Source organism: Homalodisca vitripennis, chromosome 2 (genome assembly GCF_021130785.1).
Source record: "Homalodisca vitripennis isolate AUS2020 chromosome 2, UT_GWSS_2.1, whole genome shotgun sequence".
Lineage (NCBI taxonomy): Eukaryota > Metazoa > Arthropoda > Insecta > Hemiptera > Cicadellidae > Homalodisca > Homalodisca vitripennis.
This window is the reverse complement of record NC_060208.1, coordinates 175191104-175213462: the sequence shown is the minus strand read 5'-3', so window position 1 is coordinate 175213462 and position 22359 is coordinate 175191104. Positions and strand designations below refer to the sequence as shown.

The 22359-nt window shown below is 33.2% G+C and overlaps 1 protein-coding gene across 1 annotated transcript; it reads right to left on the bottom strand.

Annotated features, from left to right (window-relative positions):
- Positions 1-1099: 1099 nt before the first annotated feature.
- LOC124355063 (lysosomal acid glucosylceramidase-like) lies at positions 1100-15838 on the bottom strand (the record flags this gene model as incomplete). Its single annotated transcript, XM_046805977.1, has 9 exons — positions 1100-1381; positions 2229-2632; positions 4000-4064; positions 5220-5376; positions 6664-6910; positions 7346-7503; positions 12896-13049; positions 14247-14373; positions 15685-15838. Coding segments are annotated over 9 exons (1569 nt in total), but the record flags the coding sequence as incomplete, so codon positions are not given.
- Positions 15839-22359: the final 6521 nt, after the last annotated feature.

Sequence of the window (22359 nt, the reverse complement as noted above, 5' to 3'; positions counted from 1 at the left end):
AGAATATCAAAAGACTTATTCCTATTTCAAATAGTACTACTTCTGAGAAGAAAAACGATATATAACAATATATGTTTTCTTGATATTAAGTATTTTTTACGAATTTTTTAAAAAACCCTTGCAACACGTCAAAAATGGACTGACGTTTTATCTTTGGTAACATGGACACACTTCTAGGGTTAAAAACGTCTGGTTCAAACTTTTGCCAACACTTTATTTAAAAAAATTAGCTTAGACCTATAATTTGTAAATATTATGTTCACTATATCTATTTTAATTGTAGTCTAATGGTGAACTGCAAGAAAACATTAAACATTGAAGTAAAATACTATTTCTCATAGTTGTTTCATTGAAACTTGAACGTTGTTTTTTAATATAGTAAATTGTATGTTCAATGGATATTCCTTATAAATTACAGGTTTTTCTACAGTTTTGTAGAAATTACAATAAGGCGATCTCTATTTATTTATTTTGATAACAAAATTATAGCTTTTTACTAAATCCCTGTGATTTTACTAAAGATCCTACACCACATAGAGAATTGAAAAAACAAAATATGTTCACTTTATAAATTAACAAATACTACATTTTTTTATGATTTTTTGAATTGCCTTATAGTCTTCTACAACATCAAAGCATTAAAAAAATACCATAGGACACTCTTTAAATAGTTAAAGTTTAAACTAAATTGTAATTGCTTTTTATGGGTAAACAAGCGTTTTAAAAAGAAAAGTCTCGTGGTAAAAGTTTGTTATTAGATTCCATACATTTTCCAATACATAATTTATTATGTCTAAAAGAAGATTAAAAGGTTTCATATGTCTTCATTAATAACACTTTCAAAATTTTCTTCAAAAACCCTGTACTTTTGGCCAAAAACCTGGAGCTTTTCACATATTAACCCCAAACATAATGTGACACTTCTCGGCATATAACATTATTGTTCATGCCTGACACTAAAAGGGCGACCTTGGTGTAACTTCTATTCAGCATCAAATGTGGTGTAGTGATTAACATGAAATACTTTAAAGCTGATGCAAAATTTAGTTTGTGTTAGATGATTGATGATGAATAAAGAAGGTATTGAATCATACACATATTCTCATAATAATCAAGGTTACTCATATGATTGCAGCCTTTCTGTATAGAGTAAATCTTACCTCTAAATTGTTAAAAAAACAATGCCAATTAATATATTTAATTGATTTGTACTCACTGGTAATACATAATAAAAATATAATTCAATGAAAAACATAAATCTTATATTGTTGAAGATGTTCACAACCAGTACACAAATGTGTTGATGGAGTGAGCTTCTACGTCCACAACTATAGATCCTAGGTTTGGTTCTTCTATTCTCACATGTTGTGTTTCGTTCTTCCTGTAAAAATAAATGGACAGGTACATTTTCACATACTTGGACTAAAAAATATAATATATACGAATATAGAACTTAAAACTACTACTAAACTGAAAATTATGAATACTGTATTGAAATTGTACAAAATAATTTTTATTTTTATGGCAATTAAAAATGTTTCAAAATTGACTTAGTTTTTAGTGGTCATCTCATAACTTAGTTGACATATCATTGAAGGAGGAGCTCTTCTTATTGGAATACACTACTTTGTAATACTGTAATTGATGAACGAAAATTCACAGTGAAACAACAATTTGAATAATATAAATATTTAACATTTCAAATTAATTATCAGCTGAGTAAAGCTTAATACAAGATTTGTTTAATTTAAAGTAAAATAAAATAAATATTAACTTTGCACAAAGGATTCCATATTTAATATTTCTGGAGATTAGAACCAATTTACATTTTAAAAGTACATAACCTAATTTTTTGTGACATTGATAGATGAGTTTTCCTTATGAAAGAAGTGATTCATTTTCATCCTTGCAAGTTTTGATGGAAAGAAAGATACCAATGACAAATTTTGTCATAGATCATATTATTTGATCTAGACAGACTTAAAATTGTTATATACATAAATAATATTTTTTTAAGTTTCATCCAATAAGGTAATACATACTAATGTATGTAATAAAACAGTCACTAATGTCAAACTGTAATAGAATATGACCTATGACAAACTTTATTTGGTATCTTAACCTTTTCTCCCCCTTTCCATTTTGTTTCAAAAGTAGTAAAGCAGACAATTTTGATTTCTTTCACAATTTGTTCAAAAGAAACACATCATGAGAAATGCTTTACTCACGAGTTGTAGACCACAACGCTGTAGCTGCCATCAGGATTTAAGGTGGCAATACTGACAGTGAGGAGTTTAGGAACATAGGGTGGTATCGGTGGATTGGTAGGAGATGCTTCCAAGTGATTTTCATTCCCAAATTCCTCCAGATCGGCATACTTGGAAAGTTTAGTTGGATTTATGTACTCTTCAAGACTTATGTTCTGATTGGAAACAACTTGAATCCTCCTAGCTCCTGGGGGCATGAACTTTGAAAAATGACCCATAGCATAGAAGATGGGCTGCTTGTAGAACTCTTCTCCAGTAGAGTTGACAATGATAGCACCTTCCACAGCCATGCCCAACGTTGGTCCTCCTTCTAAGTTCACTGCAAGGTTCCAGTCCATGTAGCTCTGAGTCCAGTGGGTAAGTGTCTGGAAAGAAAATTATTATATACATTTATTGGAAATTGAAATAGAATTAATTTTACTTACTTTAATTGAAAGACTAATAGATGTGAAAGATCTTATGATTAAAATACGAAATACTGAGTAAATATTGCTGTAAGACTCACATAATTGTAATTTCAGTAGCTTTGTCTCTATTCTTTTTTGTTGTTTTAAATTTCATACAATTGAATTGATTAGATTTTACTAATTTTTAGTTTCTACACTTGTACTTCAGAAGTGGGCTTTGATACATTTATTATATAAGCTTGATATGCTGTTTAATTGTATTCTGTATCTCCATATGGGCTATTGACCTTTATGAGGGTTATACCAAAGAGTCATTACAGCCAAGGTTAATAAGATTCACCTCATACAGACACCATATTTAAGATCCAAAAAACTGTAATGCACATTTTGTGAGGTTTGTCATAGAGAATCATGCCGTGGCTATTTTTTAAAAGTGGGAACACTTAATTTACCCTCCCTGTATACCTTGACTCTTTTGACCTATATTAAAGAAAACACATAATTTTTGACAAGCAGGAGTGAAATAGCTACAACACTAGACAAAGAAATAATTTAAAAGTGACCCATTATTGACTCGCTGAGACGGACAACTGGCCCCTTCAAAACTGGAGTATGACTGTTCAACCTACTACCAGAAAGGATAAAACATCTACCACAAAAGAACTTCAAAAACAAGATGAAAAATGTTCTGTTGGAAGAGGAACATTATTGTGTATTCAGACTTCCAAAACACAAACTTTTCCAATCCATATTGACAATTCAAAACCAATTTCCAAAGACTTTAAAATCAACATGTTATTATAAATTGTATTGACGATTGTACTGCCTTTGGCTTATTCAATAAAAAACTATTCTAACTTTTAACAGAACGCAAACAATACTTTTCCCTTTATTTGTAGGAGAGGTAGTAAAAAGTTGAGGTAATCGGTAAAAGAACAAAATTATAAAAAGGCTACAAGGTAAATGAAATTATTTTTTGGAGGGAAACTTATTTGTAAATTTATAATTTTAAATACTCAATTCTGTTTTAATTTAATGTATCATTTTTAACAGAACACTATGTACAGTTTATTAATATATTAAATCTCTAATTATTAATATATTTTTATTTATTTGTAATTTTGACAATGAAAGTAAAAAAAAACTTCAACCCCGTAATAATAAAACTATGTAAAAGGTATGACATGTTTAAATTAAAATTCTTTACAGATAACGTATATTCCATAGATGGTGTTGAGAACCTTGAGAATATTGAGATAGATATCAGTAACATACTATTATACAGTATATATATGGCTATAGATACGACTATAAATATTCAGTACCTCAATGATGCTATAGATGTAAGCTTCTGCTCTTACCCAAGAACCCAGATCCACTGCTTTTGGACCTGAGAAAAAAGTAACAGTACTAGTTCTATACATGTTAAATTAGACTTATACAAAGAGTAAAACAGATTCAGACCATTGCTGCCTGATACTACAAAGCTTCAAGTCATGCATTCGGAAACATCTCTAAGGAAGATATAACTAGACTTCAGACATCAAAATTCTGTCATAAGGTTCGTTTTTAGTGTGAAATACCTTGATCTGTTTCCCCCTTTCGAGAAACTGTTAAAATGCTATCCATTGAAGTCCCAGATCAAGTACTGATAAAAAGTTAAAGGCATGATTTGATCTTGCTTTATCTTCAACTCAAAACCAACTCGGACACTTTGGACTATGAAGCCATTGAATTTCTCAATCAACCTCCTGCATTATTTGTTCACTTTGGTTAACTCTAAGCTTTAGAGATTCACAGTAGTAAAAAAGTATATATTTTTTGTTGACATATCTAAAGATAAGGCCATTCAGACTATTTTGAGGTCTGAGTTAAATTCTATCTGAGTTAAAAACAACAAAACTTTGAAAATGTGATGCAAAATTCTAAACACAAATATTATGGTGAATTTTGAGTTCAGCTCCATTTCACTTTTTGCCCAAAAATAATGTAAACGACAAAGAAGTGCAAAACAAACTCTTTGTATCCTTTTTAGATCAGAGACATATCAAATACAAAATCAAGTGTAATCTAGATGCAGAGGAATTCTCATTGTCTCATAAGGTGCACAATTGAGTGCACTACATTTCACACACAGTCCCAAAGCATGGTGAAGTAACTGAATTTTCTACACATAACTTAGTTATGGTGGAAAGGTTTGGTTTAAAGTGAATGTTGAAATAAATGTTGCAAACTTTTTTGGATCTATTCAATGAATGTGGACTCCACATTCCAGGAGTCAAATCTGTGACAGCATTAGGTTTCCTAAGGTTTCAAGAATGTGAATATTAAACATTTTTGAAGGGTACGATTTTATCTCAGCTGTAATAGGATTAGGTTTTGTTCTTATAAGGGTTTTTGAAATCTAATTAGGATTCAGATGAGTGTGAGTAAAGTCCATGTTAATCTGTGTGTGTTTTGAAAATTTGTTGTATCCAGACAGTTCATATATCTTTTTATATAATGAATTTAAGACCTACCTCAAGTTACGTAACATTAAACTTACCAAATCCTCCGTTGATACTGGTTTCTGTATACATGATCAGTTTTTCAGGAAAGTTTTGGTGCAGATATGTCAGAACAGAGGGAGGGATATACTTGTCAAAGTACCAATGCAAACCAATCCCATCAATTATCTTGTATGCTTCTGTATCTTCTGCAAACTGAAAATATGCTTATTTAGTGTGAAGAGAACTATAAATATATTTATGAAACACTATTTATAAAGCACTAGCGGGCCCGGCGCGCTTTGCTGCGCATTTCAATAATTTTTTGCAAAAGTTGCCCGCGGCTTCGCACGCAATTTCCCGTTGAAAACAGTACACTATATTCACTTATTCTTTTTCTATCACATTCTAAACATTGCTGAGATAATTGATAGTCGTTCCATCGTGAGCCTCTTGGGCGTATTATGAAGGTATGTACCATATTCCTGCCTCTATCTAGCTGTTACCCACGGCTTCGCACGCAAATCTTAAGAACCGAAGTCCTTATATTACTTAGTACATTTTTTTTTTTACTATAATAAATTTTAGATTAAATTAGTTATATCTCCGATGCCACGATTGAGCTTGCTTTGTTGTCTCGATCGAGAGAATATGTACACACGGAGTTTTGAGAACCATACTTCTGTCAAAAAAAACAACTAAGGTTGATTTTATAACATTCTTTATATTTGTAGCCAACGTAAGATAGTAATTATGATATCTGCATTACTCTTCTGATCAAGCATGAGCATGGTTTATATTAAATAAATATTGCAGTTAAAGGTGAATTTTTACGTCAAATTTGAATTGTATTATCTGGATAGTAAAGTCTATGTTTAACAGTGATTGCAAAAACAGTTTAAACAAAATTTGTCGTTTCTCTTAAGCTTACTCTATGCTTTAAAACTATAAGTGTAATATATGTTTACAAAGAACAGCTGATTAAAAATTTGAAAAGACGTTAACATATGTTTGCTGCAATGCATTTCTTATGGGTATTTCTGTAACCAGTGGGGCGGAATCCTGAATCGGGAAAGGGATGGGCATAGCTTATAAACCTTCTCCGTGGAAAAATACATATACGTACAAATTTTCATCATGATCGGTCCAATAGTTCACGATTCCATAAAGGACAAACATACAAACATTCATTTTTATATATATAGATGAATGGCACAAAATACACAGACCAGTGGGTTGTACAGGATCTAAAAAAGTCCGGAAAAATTTTATTTTTTGAACTATTCTAGATAGAGCAATGAAACTTTACACATAAGTACTATGACTAAAAATATAATTTTTAAAGCAAATATCAATTTTGCCATCATACTGGAGACACGTTAAGTAGTAAAAAGCTTTTGCTCTTGGTTAGTTAAATGCAACAAGTAAATAATAACATTTTGGTTTCAATTCTAGAGTATTTTAAGGTACATATCGCTCTCAAAGTAAGCTCTTCATACTTACATGTCTCATCCAGTATGGAGCAAACAGCCTCATGTCATCCAACACTATGAGTTTGACATCACTAAAGTTGCTGGCTGCCAGGAGTGGACTGAGGTGTTCCTTGAACCAGTACCTCTGTATGGGAGCTGTCACCAGGGTGCAGTTCAGAGAGTTTAGGGCAATCGGTAAGACAAAGGTCAGCATTACTTCATTTCCTCCACTTAGAGCCCATATGTTGATCCCTTGTTTTTGATATTCTTCAAGGAACCTGTTTCCAAAGAAAGAATCGTGCATTATTAATTCTTTTAGTATGAAAATATTTAACTATTCATTTTATTGTAACTTTTTAACGTGTTGTTAACTTTGTACACATTCAGTTCTCCACTTTATTCTGTTCTAAAGATCCTTAAAAAGACCTGTGGTCCAAGTAATAGGGAAAATAAGGCAAAAAAGAACACCGGCTCCTCCTAGAAAAACACTATGTTTTCATTTGAGTTAGTAGCACTGTATAAGTACCATTTCTTGCCAACTTTGTTCACAGTGTTTGAACATATAACATAAAAAAATATTATTTCAGTGAACAATTTGACAACATCTTGAATGAAATATCCCAAATACTTGATGTTTACACAAGCTGCAGTACTGCAGAATTATTTGATAATAGACAATCAGGTACTTACCTGTTTGGTCTATATCAACTAACCTGATGTGATACTTGGCCCATGTATGGTAGTGCTTGGTTCGCACATATCCTCGGTAGTTATTGTTGTTGTCTTTCATCCAGCCTGGGGCCATCCAAGTACAGGCCATCAGTCTGATGCCTCGTTCGCTCACTGACATGGCTTTCTTTATGTACGGTATCTAAAAACATTGATAATCATCATTATTTTCATTTAAGTGAACACATTAGGGGTGTTAAAATGATAAAGAGAAATTGCTATCCCTGCAAATTAACCCTTTTGAACGCCAGCGCCCGAGACCGCGGCCTTACCCGTCGCCGCCAGCGTCTCAGCCGCTGTACTACCCAATACCGCCAAGGCATATAATTGACGTTTTAACAACCTTTTACGTTCCGCTCTGTGCTATCCTTATTTTTTATGCAAATGGAACGATTTTTTTTTTTGTTTTCTAGCATATTGTATACGCTATCGAATAGTGTTGATTAAATAACACTACATATAAAAAAAAGTTTTTCTATATGTGATAACGCCTAAAGTAAAAATATTTTTATTTAAAAAATTAACTTTAGACTAAAAAATCAGTGTGGTAAAAAAAATATTTTTATACATCGCAAACATTTGTATTTTGTGCACTTGTTACATATCTAACTATTTAAAAATTTTTAGAACTCTATCTAGAAAATTAGTGTGTTTACAAAAGTAAATTTGAAATGTTAACATTTGAAAATAATCTAATATTTCAAGAGCTACTTATATTAAATAAGCTTAAAAATTACTTACGTGTTATAGTAATGGAAGTTTTATAGGTACTGATAATTGTCAATTTAAAAGTGTTTCTTCAAAGAACACAGGAAAATACACAAATAACATTATCAAATATTAGTAAAGAAGCATATTTACAAATATATACAATCAGTCACATTCCTTTAGCATGTATGTTTCGGCAAGCACAAAGGGTGAACACTTTTCTTGCAGTTTTTGCAAATGTACCTACTTTTCTTCGTTTTGCCTGCACCTTGGGCTGTGCTCAACCTACTACACACAGAGCAATTTCTTTCTTTTCCACCAGGTAATAGGTCAAGAGGTTCATTGCCAGCACGTTGTGCTTGAACTGGCGCTTGGTCACCGAGCCACTCGGCAGCAAGTCCTTCGACTAGTGCCACAGTAAAAATCTAGTCTCGATATCGGATTGTCTGTGTTATTTTTGTATAGGACATATAGGTTGACAATCATCCGTCCAAAAAATGTGGAATGTTACCTTTAGCCAATATTTAAGCGTACGTCGTTCGTCCAGGTAACAATACAACATTTGGTCTGACGTGTCTACGCCACCCATATAGGAGTTATACTGACGAATGACAGAAGGCTTGCTGGTAATAAATACTTTATTTTCCCCGTTTTTTACTTTTCAACTCACTTTTTGCCTCAGCATTAGTTGACAAGAGAAGTACTTGCTTTTTTGCGATTTTTTCAATCGGGCAGCAAACCAAAAAGCATTTTTCCTTTGCGACAATATTTAGTTTGCCCTACACCAAATTTTTGTGTAAGGGTAGGGGGGTATTCCTTGCCTGTTTATTCGTAAAGTGCCTGTCAGATGAGTAAGTTTTGCGTACAAATCATTGGCCAACGGAAATGAGGTGAAAAAGTTGTCGACAAATACATGAAACCCTTTCTTCAAGTAGTTTCCCATTTCTAACAATTTCATTACAACAGTATACCCAAGTCCATGTTTGACACGTCCATTGCTTTGTTCTGTATCTCTTTTACCCTTGTAGCAAAAAAAAGATAAACAGTAGTGAGTAACACTGTCGCATAACAACCACAATTTTACTCCCCACTTATGATGGTGCTTGTTGGGCAGGTACTGTAGCAGCTGTGTGTGATTTTTAGTGCCCACTAAAACTTTCGTCAATAGACAGCTGTTTATTTGGTGCATAGTAATGCTTGAATACATTGTTAGCATGATCAACAATAGGAGCAAATCGAGCACATGGGTCATATCCAGGCTCCTTTGGTGAAGGCAAGTGTCGCGTATCTAGCATATGGAAAAATTTTCAGAATTGATTCGAATCTTTTTCTAGAAAACATTTTTCCCGAACCAAGGTGAATTCTGGGATGACTTTGTACTCCAATATGACTCAATCGTAGGCTTTTTATTCAAACCCATATTTATTACAACAGCTAGGAAAAGCTTTTATCTCAACAAAGCTGACAGGCCTCCAAGCTCGACTTCTGCTGTGATTTCCTAATTTATGGAGGTTTTTGTTGAATAAAATTTCTAGCATACAAGTTAGTGTAGGTCACTAATATGTTCAAAAAAGTCATAGGGAAATAAAGATCAAAATAAGTTATGGGGGCTGAATTTCGAGGAGGACAATGTTTACAGCCAGGAATTTCATTGAACTGAAAAGAATGTGTTATACCCAGGGTCATTGTTTTCCTCTATATTTTTCCCACTGATCATCGTCGCTATTTAGACTCACTGCTTGAGATGTTTTCAGGAAGGCGGGGCCGGCCACGTGGCCGCGGCGTAGTTGTAGTTGCTGCACTTCGATCTTCATCCTCAGGATGACGAAATTACTGACCTATTTTACAGGCCTATTGCTAGCTAAAGTTCCTTGAAAATTACAACTTGTACTAGGGGTAGGAGTATAACTAGGATCCAAGTTCAGTATCATCAGCTTCACTTTCACTTACTTCAGATGACGAACTGTTTTGCAAATTGTTTATTTCACTATCACTAAGAAATTCGTCCTCAACAATAATATTGTGGATTGTGTTGTCACTCACCGGCGAACGACTCATCTTGCACAAATAATACAGATCACTAACTTCAGAGAAAAACTAAACAAAAAACCAAGTAGGCATCTATGAGAAAGGCGGGAACTTGGCAAATAGGTTAGTCGTAAAACACTAGCGCACGCTCGGCGAGTTAGAGAAGTAAACAAACAGCTGAGTCAAGGTCTCCAGGACTGCCAACATTAAAATTGTTCACATATCATCTTATTTAGTCAAAAGGAAGTCGAACAGTGTCGACACAAACTTTTAAAGTTCATATGTATATTTAAAAAATATTTTTTTCCTGAACGTCCGATCGGTCGGACGTTGGCGGTTTTGGAACGAACCTAGGCTGTCCGATCAGTCGGACGTTGGCGGTTTTGGCATAAACCTACACTGTCCGATCAATCGGACGTTGGCGGTCAAAGGGTTAATACAGTTTGACCATTTATAATAAATGAATAAATTCTAGTTTGTAGTGTACAATAAATTATATTAATCCTACATGAATTCTTATAATACATCATATTTAACTTTCAAATGATTCAATAAAAATACATTTGTAATGGTGTATAACAATGTTTATTAGTAGTCTCTTTTCCCCCTGTAACTTGTGTTAATAATAATAAAAAAATAATAATTTGGGATTCTTGTAGTTTTGTTGCTAATATACAAATCATTTCATCATATGTAGCAGATTTTGCAATACTAAAAAAAGGGAAGGAGACAAGTAAGCTACATCATGTCTGTGTAGTAGGAAAGACAATACCCTAACACTGATAATTGTGTTATCTGAATGTATGACAAAAAAAAATGTATTCTTCTGGTTTAGTGGGAAGAGATAAGTATATTTTGTATCAACAGTAACATTCATATAATTTTAGTTTACATGTAATCAATATATAGAAAATAGTTAGATAAAAATTGTTAGCTGCAAAAAGTTTATGAAATGTAATAGGCATTCAACATTATTGATTGTTTTTTTCTTTAGGTTCACAAATAATAGAGTTTCAAATTTAAAAAAAAAGTTTAAATGGCCACAGTATTGCAATGAACTGGTGTACCAAGCTGGCCAATGAATGAGATATTTATAACACTATATTTTTGTAATTAAAAATAATGGGGTTGACATGTAATTGATATCTTGAAAACAGTCTGAGATAATATATATATATATATATATATATATATATGTACACTTTGGAAAAAATGAGTGGTTTTTGACTATGGAAGCCATGTTTAATTATGTTATTTGGCAATTTTCCTTATAATTGCTGCCATGAAAACAAATGCAATGTCATATACAATACTGTATACAAAATTTTAAATCTACGTAATATAAGTAGAGCATCTTAATGCAGCATCTAATAATATTGCTATTACTGCGAGTGAAAATTAAATGTATATACAGGGTGTTTTAGGCCACCCTTCTCAAATGTCTAGAAGTCAAATGGCTAACTGCAGAGGTTTAGTTTAAACAGATTACCCACTAAATCGACCCTATATAATTTGTTTAAAATAAGTTAAACTCTGTAAAAATACAGGGTATCCCAAAAACACAGGGTCACATGTTCAAATCTAAAACTTTCTCATATACTTTCAGTACATAATATTACACTCAAAGTGCATACCGTTATTTCCCATGCACAGCTGAAAACTGCAGTGTAATTCACGAACAGACCGTAACACTTCTTCTAAGAATGTAGCCAGGATTATGTGCATGGTTGAGGTGATATTTATTCACTAGTTTTTATATTTTATTTTTTTGTTGTCTCTTAATTGCCTAACTATTTCTAAAAGACAATGTAAACTTCCACTTGGTACCCAAAAATACAGTTTATTTACCACATTTTTGTAATTGTTAGAGACAGAAAAGAACTTTAAATGTTAAACTTATTAAGTTTTTTACGGCCTTTAATTTGATATGTTGGAAACCCCCCTTACCAATTAAAATTGTTGGGTTATGAAAATTTAAAAAAATAAATTTTACAGTGGTAGAAACATATTGCTAAATATACTGCTTTTCATGGTATTATTAGAAAGCTTGTGTCATGAAGTATTGAAAAAGTTGTATTTTGTTCTATCAGATTCTATCTGTGGTTTGAGTTTCTTATCACAGGAGCGATACCTAATAAAAAAAAAGAGGAATGTTTTCTATACACTTTAGACTGCTATTTTGAAACAAATAGGAACAATAAAACGTTTTCTTTACCAAAAAGTTTAGGATGGAAAGACCTTTAAAGTGATGTACAAAATGACATGTGTTTGCATTTGAAAGTTTTCAGATTTGAATATGGGACCCTCTGCATTTGGGATAGCCTGTTTTTTTTTTTTACAAAGTTTAAATTATTTTAAACAAATTCTCTTTGGTCCATTTAGTGTAGACTCCGTTTACACTAACTGGTAGACATTTGAGACGGGTGGTCTGAAACATTCTGTATATACCAAAAAAAAGTTTACTATGATAGAGTAAAACGAACTGTACTTGTCATGATAACCAGCAACATCCAAATACATCGTAGCCACTGTATATTGTAATCGTTTTGTAGTGAGAAGACAAAGGAATGATAAGATAAATTCTTAGTGTAATGAAAACCTTTTATCTAAGATAATCACAATCACTTGAATGATTTGTCACTAAGTAAAGATATGTCTATTGACTTACATTTATCTAATAGAAGTAATAAGAATCATTGTTGATATTTTAAATATAAGAAGAACTAGATTAACCAAGACTCAATGAAAACTTGATAGACAGCTCAAATGATTTTCAACTAATTGTTTCTTTAGCTTACCTTCAAATTCAAGTCCTCTTCGGTAAGACTAAAATACTGCAAATCTTCATCATCGACTACATCATCTAGTGTATAGACTCTGGGAGAATAGTCTGTTCCTCCTATAGGCAATCTGCACAAGTTGTACTCTATGCCTGTCAATCCAAAATATGATCTGCACACGTATAAAAAACTGTTAGAATATTATTTATATGAGTAATGAAGATCTAATTACTTTTTTGTACAAGAGAGTATGCCATAGAACAACCAAATTAAATTTAAAAGAATTTTTGAATGTTACTCAAAAAAATATCAATAAAAAATTAACAAATAAACAAAACTCGTTTTTGATGTCAAAAACTGAAACATTTATATTGAGATTGTGTCATGATTGTCAAGATATTTAGTAAAAAAATTGTAAGGGACTAATTAGACCTGAATGTTTTGAAATGATCTGCTTGCTGGTTTTGACAGTTGTGAGTTGATCTGGTAATCAAAGTACTGCTTTTTAAGTCAGCACTTAAGTTTTTCTGTGATCTAATAGACCCGTGGTTGGCTATTGCTATTCAGAGAAGTGTGACAAGAGTAAATGAATGAACAAGTATTTGCACATAAGCAAGATAGAGTTATATAAAGCCTATCACTCAAGAGGACAGCCCGAAATTGAAATGAGTATACATCTGAACTTTTCCATGGAATGTCCTTCATTGGTTGTCCTTCATTTGAATTGTCATTCAACAAAATTACAAAGCACAAGTCTTGTGTTTTACTATATACCAACAAGGATACATTCATGACTTCCTAACATCGAAGGGAGGAAGGGGCTCAGGGTGACAGCATCACCTCAGGGATGAACCATATCATACCAGGATGCTGTTGGAAAATGGGAGTGATCTTGAAACTTAGCAAAGCCTATTATGCGTTGGCTCTACCTAGTAATTTTTTAGCGTTAATTAAAATTTGGAATGAGAGGTAAAACATTTTGATCTGGATTTGAATTAAATATCTTGACAATGTTTAAAAAATAATAGAACCCACTGAATACAAAACTTATTCTTGAGTTTGGATTACTTGTAATTTTATAATCAATTACTAAGCATATCTGTTTTAAGGATAACATACCACAGACATGTTACAAAATTTTACTGCTATTTACATGTTGGTATCTCTTCAATCAACCAATACCAGTATAGGTGAGGAATCAAGATTTCCTGTGTATGTTTATTTTGTTTTATAGTTTTGAATTATCATAGTCCGTTCATTAGTTTGTTTTTACATATTAATCTTGGAACTGTGAATTAATCTTATATCCAACTTTCTTAGATTGACTGATGTATTTTACATCACGTTGGTAACAGTCAATACAACTTACTCAATGAACTTATCTTGGGCTTCTTCGGGCAGAGAATTTATGAGTATACCAGACGTATCTGTGAAGGATGCTCCAAAACCCAGGATTTCCTGGAATTGAGCAGAGGCATTTATCTTGAAAAATACATCTGAAATAAATATATCATAGTTATAATATTTGGGATAAATTATACATAATTACATATTATGCGAGTTTCTCGTTGCTTTACGCCCTGAAACAAAAATGTAACTAATACATAAACATAAAAAATCTGAGAATGTAATTCCTACATGTTTTGACAAAAGCATCTAATTTTGTATGTGTCTTACACAATTTTGGTTGAAAAAATAACGAAGATTGTCACATTAACAACGAGTAAAACTTAATAACTTTAAGGAAATAAAATATTTTTAAATAGTAAAATAAGCTAACTAGAGGTTTTGTACTTTTATTTTATTTTTGTTACTACTACCACTATCGGCATTCATTGATAACTACACCCACTATAATACATGACTAGCGCCAAGAACGAAAGCAATAAGAACTATGTTGACTATTAAAAATTAGCCGTTCACAGAGATGACTGGTAGGCAGGCGGCGTTCAAGGCCATTACTCGCTGCCTCTCTCTCGTCCGAAGCGCGGGGAGTGTGGAAGCGACAGGGTGTGTATAATATTTCTCAACCCTAACGGGTCGTTGACGGAATTGTCATTCAAAAAAATTACAAAGCACAAGTCTTGTGTTTTACTATATGTCACATGCTATAATTAAAATATCAAAACAAATAAGAAAACTAAACTGTGATACCTGAACAATGTTTGACTACGACTACGATTATATTTTCAGTTTTACGTTAAATATTAAAATTACCTTAAATATTTGTATCAATGGAGGGCGGGGAGGGGAGGTTTCAACCCCCAAGACCTCCCTTTGGATACGCCTATGTCGCTCCGGGACATCCATAATGTTGTACAAATTTAAGTGACACGTTTTTGACGTGCGCAGTGTGAGTTCAACTGTGGTATCAGAAATCATGAAACCTTTCTGTTAAATCAGCTATCTTCCACCTGTCACACCTTCGACCTCGGCTGACAGAGGTTCGTTTAAGGCTGAGTGCAACTAGTTAACTTCAGAAAACAATTATAAACTGAGCATCTTTATTTTCTCGTGGCTTAGTTGCAAATATATACGTGTGATTAGTATCTTGAAATTAATATTATTGTCTCAGATATGTTTGATATTTAAAAAGTAAGACTTGTTACGAGCAAGTGTGTACAGTAATACGTTTTGAAATGCCTCATTTAGAGAAAGGAACAAAGAAATTTAAGTTTGGCAGTTCCGTTCTGTCAGGCGTGAAGCCAGAATAATTGCCCTTAATATTTATTATTTTCCTTTTAGAGGGAACTGAAATTTGGCCAATTAAAAGTTCTCGCCACTACTACATCAATCAAACGACTTACCAGTGGTGTTGTCGATGGAGGCGTTTATGAAGGTACCCGTAGTGTGGGAGAAGCCTGGGGTAGAGTTGCTGGTACTGTACCAGTGGTAGTGTCCCAGGGGTAGAGGGGTAGGTCTCTCTATAGTGTCGCAGTAGGTAGAGTTGCACACACAGACTTAGCCCTGACCTGGACCCTCCTGCCGCGCATTACAGCTTAGTTCCTCTGGTGCCACTGGGGACGACCAGAGTAGCACTGGAAATCAAATTTTCTTATTAGTGAGAATTTTTACCTCAAATTCAAAAATATCTGTAGATCTAGAAATTATTAAAAGTACAACAATCATCATATGAACATTAACATCAAGCAAACGAACATAAGCTAAGTCAATCTTATCTTGTTCAGTAATTCTAATTTGCAATAGAGGGTTAAATTTTGCAATTAAAAAGGTCACCTTTCTTTAAGAAATTGTTTAACCATTCAACGAGTTGTAGGCATTTAGAGTAGCAACTGAAGACATCTTGAAATCACGCACAAACAAAAATGGTTGAAGATATGGATGTAAAATTATATACAGGACGTATATGAAAGTTTATTGAAAGTAATGGCATTACTTTTACTTAGCTTATACTTAAAATATATTAAAAATGATGTTTCGTTAAAAACACTCACTTTTTAAATCATACAATAACTCTCTTTCCTAAAGTAATAATAAACCATCATAAGCACATCATTCCCTTAATTCATATCCTGTAAGTATTCACATCCTTATGTTCAGCCGTTTATCCTTAAACCCAGTTATTATTTTAAATGCTTTATACCTCTTAGATTAACTAAATGATTTATTCCTGTATTTACACTCTTTGTACACCATAGAAGCTTAAAATAATTCTGCATACTTACCATTTAATCCAAAAACAATTAGAACTTCCAGACACTTTTCCTTTGTATTACACAATTTCATATTTATAATTACAAATAAATAATTGTGTTATTAGTAGCAATACATAGAGCACAGATAAAGTGAGACACGCTAACAAGCCCAGAGAATAGTGGTAAATATATTATATCAAAAACATTAAATTTGTTATCAAACTTATGTCAACTAAAGCTCACAAAGTACAGGAAATTACATAAAAAAATAAGTACTTTTCCAAGCAAGATCTTCACTATGAGAGTACAGTTAAATGGTGCAGATAAATATTATCGTTTACGCACAAATTGATCACGTGGAAAGATAATAATAGTTCTCACTTGTTTTGGAGTACCCAGTTTGACAGTTAAATTAGGTTGATTACGTAACTGGTTGTCGACTTTAGTGGGTGAACTACTAACTTCACTGTTTACAAATTTTTCTTGTTATGTGGCATCGGTTGAAGACAGTATTGAAGCAAAACGTGAAGGTAATTGTACTGAAAAGCATTTATATATTTGTTATAAAATAAGCTGAGCTAGATTTAGTTTAACAAAATATAAGTGAAACCCGTTTACTACGAAACTATAGCAAGGCCAGGCAGGCTAGATTGACCTAGTACGGCCACAGATAATACAAACAGACGACTCTCCGATGTGAGTATCCAGAAACAGTCAACAGAATTCGCTAGTGATGTCCAGCCAATGGTAGTTCGTAGATTTGACCGTCAGATCGTATTATGAATAATGTTCTAATGAAACATGTGTTCTGTATTTTCTGTGAGCCTAGCCTTGCTATAACGTCAAAAAGAATTATACAACTAAAATACAAAACTATACAAAATAAATATGCCATACTCCGCTACTGAGAAAGAAATATAGTACAGATGATAATATTGTACTTGTTTCAATTCTGTACCTCCACAACAGCTGTTTCATGTTAGAAATCTTGCTTTTTCTTTGTAATGGTTCAACTTTGTCCAGAAGAGGCAGAATATATTTTATATAGTTTTGAATATTATTAAATTTATCTCACGTAAGGGATTTATCGTTTACACGGATTTATTATTTTACAAAATCCCAAGTGGGAGTACGAATAAGAAACACCCCGTATCAAATGTTTTGAATTTAAATTAACAAACAAATATATAGAGAACAAAAATAGAAACTTCTTTCTTTAAAGGTTGGATTATGCTAGTGCATATTTTATAATATTACAGACAAATAATGAGGGCTTAGGTTGGATTTTTATTGTTTATAATTGAGTCATGTTGTTATCTATATAAAAATAATTACTACAACAAACTATGTTGCTTTATAATTTTGTTTTTTGATTTTTGTGGATATCTCATAGCTATAGTGTCAAGCAAATATATTCTTTACATTGCCAAAATCAAGTCTCTGGATTCCTGCGACTTGTCAAGCTTTAGTAACAACGTTAAATAAATAAATAAATATGCCTTTTTACGAGCTGATTTTAGTATACACCCATCTCAATAAATAATTTAAAGCTACCTGAAAACTAATTGTAGAAACAAAATTATTTGTTCCAGAAGGATTTTTCAAATGATGCTTAAAATACGAGTAGATAAACTGGTGAGGTTCTCGGGAAGGCCATTAAACGGGTTTGGACCGAATTAAGAGAAGTGTCTCCTTCCCACCTGAAGTCTTACTCTGGAAAAGTGAATGTGATGGTCATGACGGGTAATTCGCTAAGAGATTTTGGTCTCTATGCAGAAATCTATCGCACAGGTATTGTGGCTCTCCCACCTCGAGATACTCTTACCGTATGCACTAAGCAGGGTATAATTACTTAAGACTTAATACAGCCAACACTAAAGACTGCATGAGTTTGAGCTTGACAGATCCTGGTAACAAGCTTCTGAATCGGTACATCTCAGTCTACCAATAGTTTGCTACAAAGTGTGTATGATATGGAAAGCATGCTGTGAAACATGAAATTGATGATATGGCGTTAAGAAACTCTTAATAGACTCAGAATATTCTATAGTTATATGTCGTAAGTATTTTAATGACGCATGCTATAATAATCCATTTAGATACATTTTTAAAAGTTTTTGAAATTTGTTTTTTTTTTCTGAAACTGAGTTGTTAGATATGCTGTCCTTGGCAGCCTCTCCTTACCCAAGAGCTTCTCCCGAGGAGAACATCTCTGCAGCTAATTAGGCATTAACTATTTTTCATCAAGACTTTGAATGCCGGAAGAATGAGAATCACGAAAAGTAAGAATAACAAAGACCGTACTAGCTTTTCCGTCAAACCGAGAGAGATGAAGCCACTGTTAATTAGGTGCCGAATCTGACATCTTCGAAGCCCTTGAAAGCATTAACTAGCTCGTAGTTTGGTTTGAAGGATCATCTCCACTAGCCTGAATCTATTTCTGATGTTGCTTCCCTTTTAGAGACTTACCATCACTCAGGTTTCTTTCAGATACCTAATTTTTCTTTCATGACAGAGGATTTGGTCCCTAAATTGTCTAATGCTTGGTTAATGCATGACAATGTCTAGTGAATTTTTTTCCTATCAGCCCTGCGTGTCAGAGTCGTGGTAAGCTAAGCTTAAAATGGAAATGTAATGAGAAAGTCTGAGTTTACCGTACACATCAAGTTGATGATAGCCACAAAACAATATTTATAAATCTGTGTCGTCTGAGTTACGGAGATAGCCAGAAAACAATATTTATAAATCTGTGTCGTCTGAGTTACGGAGATACACAAATCCAATTTACGAAAAGTAAGAACAATTTCGTTTGTGATATAAGCGGTCCATAGTGAGTATATAGTGCATAGTGCTTTCTGGTATTTAAAAAACCCTTACATAAACCCGAAGCTTGTATTTCAGAATAGAGCCACGTACTTTTAAGGGACTCTTTGTTTTAAAACGTAAAGCTTTTGGCGGCTCTCCTATCTCGCTTTTTGGTAAGAGCGATAGTTCTCATTAAAAAAACCTTATGGGTATAATTATGAAGAAACAAAAGATTAAAAGAAAAACAATATGAAACGTATATGAAATCTTTGTACCAACTAACATTTATTAACAATATTAATGTCCTCATTCTGAAATAACCAGATATTGAGAAAAAATGTGTTTTTTAGATTAATAAATAACTTTTATTAAATAATCGTATTGTGGAAAATTAATGCGACAAACAGATTTCAAAGATCTGTATGATTTTCCGGGGTTTAACATAAACTTTTCTAAATACGTTAAGACATATAATGGATACTTACAAAATGAACTTTTCCTTCAAATAAGGCTGTTTTTGAAAAAAATGTTTATAAGAATGGTGGATTTTTTGGAGATACAACCTGCTCTCTGAAGACCAGTTTGGTTTTAGGAAGGAAAAATCGACTGCAAATAAGGTAGTGAATCTGGGCGATATTGTTGTTGAAGTTTTGGAGGCTAGAAGGCTCACCTTAGGTGTGTTTCTTGACCTCTCTAAAGCCTTTGATTTGCGTAAACCGCAGCTTGTTTTATAAAAAATTGGAACCGCACGGTGTTCGAGATGTGCCACATATGTGTGGTTGATCTCAGGTTGTCAATGTTTCTGGTAAGGCCTCCGGATCCAAACATCTGTGTTATCGTGTCCCTCAGGGATCAATACTCAGTCCTCTTCTCTTCCTGATATACGCGAAAGATATTGGCATATCACTACAACATGGGCGACTCGTGAAGTATTCCAATGACATGTCTCTCTATATAAGTAAACATTCAAAATCTGAGCTCGAAATTCAAACCTTTCAAGAATTGAATAGATGCTTGAAAAGCTTTAACCAAATCAACCTGAAAGAAATACGTTTCAAATTTAAGTCCAATTTAATACATTTCTGCCTGAGACCCATGGAAACCACATGTGTCACAACAGCTTTGATGGAAGATAACATGCACGAGGAAGTCTGTTCCACAAAGTTCCTTGCAATTCACCTTGATCGAGGGCTATCATAAAACTCGCATGTGGAAACAATCTGCTCAACATTGTCTTCTGCAATTTTTGCCTTGAAAATTCTATCTATCATCGCCTTTCAAATATAGCAACGATTTGGGGCGCATGTGGAATTGCAGATTTATGAGATTATTACGAATCCAAAGAAGGCTGTCAGAATAATCACCAAACAAAAAAGAAGGGAGTCGTGCAAACCTGCGTTCAAAGAGTTGCAGGTATTGACTGTACCCTGCCCCTAGCTCACATCAAACTGTGTCATTTTGCTTGTACATATGCTGTGTACAGGCGTACACAGTCACACCAGAGGCAAAAGTAATCTCCTACTAGCCGGCACAGGACGGCAGTCTTCAAGCACTTGCACTCGTAAGGAGTTGTACTATTCAATAATCTGCAAATCTTACTCAAAATTTAAGAAATGCCCAAGGCATCTAAGACTCGCCTTAAACGAATTCTGGCAGAAAAATCTTTTTATAATGTGGGCGACATTTTATTGTTTCTGGCATATAACTGGGAGACCAATGATTTCGGAGAAAGATAATAGAGAAATAATTGGCGAGCAGATGCGCATTGTTATGTTTGACTGGATGAGTGAGTGATAAATAATTTTAGCTTATTAAAAATTAATACCTAATACTTAATATTAATTGACCTCTGTAATTGTCTGACAGTAAAAAGTATACTATTGTTATCATTGCTGATTGTACTGTACCTAAGGTAGTAATACACTACCTTGTAATACTATTTCTGTTTTATATGTGCTCTGATAGAATAAAAATATTCACTTCTCCCCATATTCCGTCAACTGACATTCTCTGTGATACTTTCCGATGTTGTAGATATCTGATTCTCAAATGCTTGATCACAAAAAATAAGTGATTGTTTATTAAAGAGAATCTTTAATAAAATCGACTAATACTCACGCTTATATTAAAAATAATATTCTTCTTGTTTTAGACGTATTCAGATGACTAACTCTGTGGGCGTATTTACTTTGTAATAGATAATTGATAGATGGTTAGTGCAATATAAGTACAATAATGTTTGTACAAAAATCATGGGCTTGAAATTTTGAAACGGTGATATTTCCCGCCACGAATTCTAAGTATAATAATATGTGGATATTACTTATTAATCAAGGACGCGCGTGCGTGGATATTACTTATGCCGTGAGCGCGCGTGCGTGCATTACACACACTCTTAACACGCTCTGGCACTGGCCAAAACGTCTAAGTCCACAATTAATTACTGGTGACTTTTGATATTTTTCATTTTTTGAAACACCTACTACTTATAAAATGTATCTTTCATTTCTAAACCAAGGATTAATTAAATTTGTCGTGATATTCTTTGTACTTGCCTTCATAGTGATGTTAAAGAAAGGATCCATATGGCTAAAAGAATATTGATCATATTTCTTGATTTTTGTGCGGGAATTGTAGATATCTATAATTATTATGTTATATACATACGTGCTATTACTCGAAAACTCTTGCACTATTGATGTCCCTTTTGTGGATTAGAATAACATTAGACTACAGGTCATTGCCCCATGGGCTTCCAAAGTTTTTATGGTAATCTTATAAACGTATTAATAAAACAGGACATTAACAACGTATTAACAACACTGGAGCTCAGATGCTACATGAAACATTTGACCCATCAGTAATTGTATATGGTATTACCTTTTAATAAACTCTAAGTCCAAAAGTGCTTTTGTAAATACTTCTTTACAGAAAAAAACCCTGGTCATAAAACGAAAACAAAGAAAAATTCACGTACATGTTTACATCTTATGCACCAAGAATACTGGAGAAAATCAGAAG